General features: G+C 35.4%; 1 protein-coding gene across 1 annotated transcript; it reads left to right on the forward strand.

Annotated features, from left to right (window-relative positions):
- Positions 1-2,222: 2,222 nt before the first annotated feature.
- On the forward strand, positions 2,223-2,830 carry LOC133799734 (cell division cycle protein 48 homolog). Its single transcript, XM_062237735.1, has 2 exons — positions 2,223-2,384; positions 2,624-2,830. The coding sequence occupies exons 1-2, from the start codon at positions 2,223-2,225 to the stop codon at positions 2,828-2,830; spliced, it is 369 nt and encodes a 122-aa protein (XP_062093719.1).
- Positions 2,831-6,258: the final 3,428 nt, after the last annotated feature.

A 6,258-nucleotide genomic window follows, 5' to 3' on the forward strand; every position in this document is an offset into this window, starting at 1 on the left:
TAGCCTTTGGCTAGACAAGCGCTTTTTAATATTCATCGAACTTGAGGTCGGTCCTGCATTAATGCTCATTTGAGTCATTCAATGCAGATGTCGATTAGATCTAATCTTTGTTGGCTTGCGTGAAACACGCTAAGGCCGTCCTGACTAATGAGTCAGCGCAATGTGACCAGTGCCCAGTACCACTGCCGAACCTGACTAATGAGTCACAGCTTCACAGTTGATACTAACACCTTTGCCAATTCTGACTAATGAGTCAGTACCATGCACAAGTAAGCATTGCTACCAAACATATATCATATGTCAAACATCCAAAGATGGGCATTCAACATGCTTACTTAACAATTGCGAGCATAATAATGATCATGCACAAACACAGAGACTCAAGCTCTGACCAATCCCATATTCATCATTCATGGCATGCCCTAATCACATGTTTCTCGTGCATCACATGCATCACACTTAATCATCCAGCATGCCTCAGTAATAATCATATGCAAATGAGCAAGATTGCTAAGCATTCATTATGCTATCAATGTTTACATTTAAACATCCAACATGTATCAAACATAACCATCTATGTCACATATGGGGTGCAGTTTTCTTACCTTCGGTCCAAGCACAGGTTACCAACAAATGAGCCACAAGCACGATCCTGATTCCAAGCCTCTAGTGATAACCTAGTCACAACCACAAATGGTGATCCAATGAGTTCAAGTTCTAAAACCAATCCTTGAACTAAAACTTAGCCTCCAAGACATCAATCCTCACTAATCCGGGTAGTAGGAATGATCCTGAGGCCTAAAACCGTGTTCCCAGGGTCAAAACACGCAAACGGGCTCGAAAGCTTGCCTGAGCTGTGGCCCTGTAACCTTGAGCCACGGCCCCCAGCACAACTTAAAGCAAGCGTCGCGGCGCCCAACACCAAGGGCCGCGGCGCCCAGCAAGAATAGAACAGGGCACCTGCTTCATCGAGCGAGGGCCGCGGCCCAACTTTGAGGCAGCCATTTTCCTTCGTTTTTAACCTTTTAAAACCTCCCAAAAACATGTCTAAACATTCCCAAATCATCAAATCAAAGTTCCCAAACTCCCCAATGGTCCAAAACCACCAAAACCTAAAGCTCAAACGAACTAAAAACTCAACGATTCACAAAATCGAATTCAAGCTTAAAAACTTAAACTTGAATTACCTCTGATTGAGTTGTTTCCAACTAAATCCTCCGGCTAATAAGCTTCTAATTCTCCTTAGGATTGCTATGCCTCGATCCTCACTTGATTCCGAGTCCTAGAACTCAAGTTATCTTTCAAAACGCGATCGGGAAACGAAAAGGGAACTTTTAGGGAGAGAGAACGTACAGAACGTTCTTTTTATTTTCTTAAAAGGTTGCTTCAAGCTTAAGTAGCTTCCAATAAAACCTAATGCTCGAGGTCCCGAAAACACCCCCGGGGACATAATAGTCAAAACTTCCAGAATATCCCCCTGATCTTACTAACTCCCAATTTATCACCAAATATTAATTCTTATTACCCAATAACCCGGTAATACTCTAAATACCCCTTGACTTACTCCAAGTCAAGCTTAAATCCCGTTGTGACTTTCCCACTAGCTTACCTCCTAGGATTGTCTTGTGATGGGTAACCCTGGCATAACCAAATAATAACAAAGCACCACGCCCATTTCACATATATGCCAAAAATGCCCGAAATTGCCAAAATATGAAAATTGCCCAATTAATCACAAATGGGTTCACATGCATATTTAATACACCTAAACATGCATATTATCATTAAATAGCATAATAAAGCAATTATGGCCCTCCCGGCCTCCTAATCAAGGTCCTAAACCTTATTAGGAAATTTGGGGCATTACAACTATCCCCTCCTTACAGAAATTTCGTCCTCGAAATTTATCTGAACCGCCCGGAATAAGAATTCTGCACAACTGATTCCAGTTTCCCAGGTCGTTCTCTCGACCTCACTGTTTCTGCAACATACCTTAAATCAAGGTGTACTTTGTTCCTCAGAACCTTATTCTTTCTGTTACAATCCAAACTGGCTATTTCTTATAGGATAACTTAACTTTAGTTCCCAGATTCTCATAACTCAACTCATGAGTTCTTTCAACCCATGTCCACTGCATCAGTTCTAAAAATTGATGCAGACCACTGTAGAAGACGCCGGATAGACGAGGCTGACCGCAAATCAGAGTTCCTTTGGCCATTGGGATGCTTAAAGACTTGATGTTCGCCGAAGACTTGGGATGCTACAATCCAGCTTTGAGAAGGTTTGGTAGGTTTGACAGGGAGATAGATACTGGGGTTCTAGATGAAATTGGTCGCCTTGAAGTTCTGCGTATACATACCAAGAATATGAATTTTTCTGATGATGTAAGTTGAACATTGTCTTTTATTTTCTTCCTGCATTCCTCTCTCTCTCTTAAACTTATACAAATGCTATTGTAACGAACCAGACATCAAACAATATCTACATGGATACATAATATAGTGTCTTTATAAATATGAATATTATATATATATAAATATATATTCAACCTGTTGTGGCCTGCCTGTTTTGGTCTTTTCCTTTTTTTTTTTTTTTGTTGATTGCCAAAAAATGTTTGCAACAGGTTGATTTGGAAAGAATCTCAGAAGATACTCATGGATATGTTGGAGCTGACTTTGTTGTTCTTTGCACTGAAGCTGCACTGCAATGTATTACAGAGAAGATGTACATGATTGACTTGGAAGATGAAACTATTGATACTGAGATACTATATTCCACAAAACTATTGATGGTCGCCGGTGGGCGAGAGAGGGTATCGGCAGGGAGATGAGGGAACACAGAGAAAATGATTTTATTATTATTATTTAAAATTAAATTTTAAATCATTTTTAATCTTTTATGTTATTTTTACTTAATTTTTTAATCTTTAAATGAAATTTTAGATAAAAAATAAACTATAAATAATGTGGAACAATCATGTACCGCCACGTAAGAACTTCTTTGTCGCTTAACAGAAAATTTAAAGTCAGGTACCTAAGTTGTCAAAAAAATATTAATATTTATGCCATCAAAAAATCTTAGTATGTTGGCTTCTAATTCCTCTATATAGCATTATATTTCAAAAGACCCAAGATTTCTCCAATCATAACAAATTCATTATAAATTTCCTTGTTTCGTGCTCTTGATGCAGTGATGATCTCATCAAGGTAGAGGTAGCTCGACTTATCAGAGTATGCTGGCTAGACAAATGGAAATTTTCATACAAGAAAGCTCTTGCCTGCAACTTTGTATGAAGTAGCATTTGTTGTAATGATGGATGATTCAGCTTATGGTTGGCCTCGCCCAATGAATGTTGCACAAGTCTCCTAGATGGAAGTAAGAAAGAACACAAAGAAGATATGTCAAAATTGTCAAGAAATCAATGGACTAAGATCACAACAGGTAAGTTTAGAACATCACCTGATAATTTCGGACATATTCAATTCTCCATGTTAAATAATGATTCAGTGTGGAAGAGTGAGCTGATCATCAGGGGTGTTTTAATTCAACCTAGATAGGATATTGTGTTGACATCCTATTCTTTCTGAAACAAAATGTTACAAGAGAATATTTGTATTTTTGTATCAATATGATGAGAAATTCATGTAATAGCCTGAAAGAACACTACATTTATCCAAATACAATACTTTGATTAGAATTTTTATTTCATTTCGACGATTTATATACTTAATATAATGTATTATAATACATAATGCATATTTATTACATATATAAATTTTGAATTTGCAAAATTTTACAAAATGAAGACACAAATCAAATAAGTTTGACCTCTCCCATTAATTATTAGAATTTTTTTTCGTTATTTGCATTTTGGAAACAGATAACTTATCTTATATTGTATTGAATTTGAATGTGTCTTATAACCTGAAAGAATTCGGGGATGGGTCGTTCATGCTCAAAAGATAGGAGAATTAAGGATGCCTACCAGAAAGACTAATCCAATCCATAATGATGTACCGAAAAATACAACATTTTTATTACCCGACCAACCATCAGGAGAAACAAATACAATGTGAACACTAATTAGTAAGATTGATGAAGTATCAATTAATGCCAAAACAACCAGTTGGAAAGCAATAGTCATGTTTCTAATCCTCAAATTCACTAATAAAAGAATTATATACCATTTGATCTCTTTATCAGCCAAAACATTGTCCAAAAAAAAAATGCATCAAGGACATCTTTTTACTTGAAAAAAGGGAACGATAGATCATGCATCTATATATACATATAGCTAGATCTATAGATTCATAATCGATATATTTCTATAATATATACAAATAGTAATGGTATCAACTTTATTGCTATGTCTTATTCGATGGAAAAATAAATAAAATGAAATTATCTTTCGGAGAGATGGCTGAGTGGTTGATAGCTCCGGTCTTGAAAATCAGTATAGTCCAAAACAAAGGACTATTGAGGGTTTGAATCTCTCTCTCTCTCATTTTTCTTGGTAAGTAGATTAGTTTCGTTATTTTATTACCGACTCGCCCCAACTTACTAACTTACTTAATATGTAGGGTAGAATCAAATTAAGTCCTACTTCAAGCATTGGATCTCCTTTCTCAATTAAGAGGAGTCATGGAAAGAACAAGTTCTAAATCATGATCAATTCCTTTTTCAAATCTCGTTACAGCTGCACGAGCCCTTCCCACGTGCCATAAATGACCTACGAATAGGATGAACCCTAGAACAAAATGAGAAGTAGCTAACTAACATCTCGGAGAGACATAATTGACTGCATTGATCTTGGTAGCTACGCTACCCACAAAATTTAAAGAACCTAAAGGAGCATGAGCCATATATTCTGCAGAATGTCGTTCTTGCCAAGGTTGTATGTCTTTTTTCAGCCTACTTAAGTCCAAAACGTTGGGACCCTTTAGAAGTTCTAACCAGGGAGCTCGTAGATCCCAAAAACGCGTAGTTTCCCTTCCAAAAACAACTTCCCATGTCGGTGAATGCATTAGATATTTACCTAAATCGGTAGGTCCTTAAGCAGATCCCACGTTAGCCCCAAGACGTTGGTCTCTAACTATAAAAGTAAATGGTTGAGCTTGAGAAGCTTCTGGACCAGCGGGTCCGTAAAGCTCACTAGGATAAGCTGTATTATTGAACCAGACAAAGCAAAATCAATAAACAAAAACTACTAAAGCACCTAAACATAAGACAAGTAAGCCTCTCCAAACCATACAAGTGCACGACGAGCCCATCCAAAGGGTTTGGTTAAGATATGCCAGATTCCATCAAGTATACAAATGGATAACCATACATGTCCTCCAATTATATCTTCCAAATCATCCACACTAAAAATCCATCCCTCTCCACCAAAAGGAGATTTGAGTAAATAACCAATTACAATACTTGGATTAGAATATTCCAATGAAAATAATATAAAGAATCAAGTTTTGAATACAAGCAAATGAGATTAAAAAAAAAAAAAAGCTAAATAACTTAAAGTTCTTTCTTTGGCCTAATTATTGATTAGAAATAAAAGAGAAACAAAGATTGACTTTATTTTTCCTGTTGTGGTGTATATATGAAGACAAAAAGGTGCACCCATAGATTTTTTTCCATTCCATTATGCCTGATGATACTAATTTAATGACATATCAATATTTTTATAAATAAAAATGATAAAAAATCTTATTTTATTGGTTTTATTTAAAATTTTATATATAATTTTTTGTCTTTTATGAGTGCAAAAATCGTCTCTTTGTATACTTATTCGAATCCAATTTTAAATGGATATAATTTTTAACAATATTAAGATTATTGTGTATGACAAATAAAAAAGTGAGTATCATTATTATTGATCAATAAAAAAAATCTAGCAATAAAAATGGGTCTAGTGGGGAGAAAAGAGGAGAATATTTCATTTTATGGTAAAAAAAAATGATTTATCTCGATTATTTCTCATTAAGAAAAAGAAGAAAACAAGGGGTCTAATGTATTTCAAATACTAAGCCTCACAAATAGGATATGAAAACTTTCTTCACATTTGGAATTGCACAGAAAATACTATTTATCTCATAGAGGCCTCCATAAAATTTTGGGAAAACGCCAAAGGATGATTTCTTATTTGTCAAAGAAAAATAGAATACGCTATAAATAATTAATTAATCAGTTAGACATTCAGGAATAAAAAAAGCGTTAATTGGAAGAGGTATATAGAATTATTTGATTTATTAGAGCTTGAAT

Source organism: Humulus lupulus, chromosome 9 (genome assembly GCF_963169125.1).
Source record: "Humulus lupulus chromosome 9, drHumLupu1.1, whole genome shotgun sequence".
Classification (NCBI taxonomy): Eukaryota; Viridiplantae; Streptophyta; class Magnoliopsida; order Rosales; family Cannabaceae; genus Humulus; species Humulus lupulus.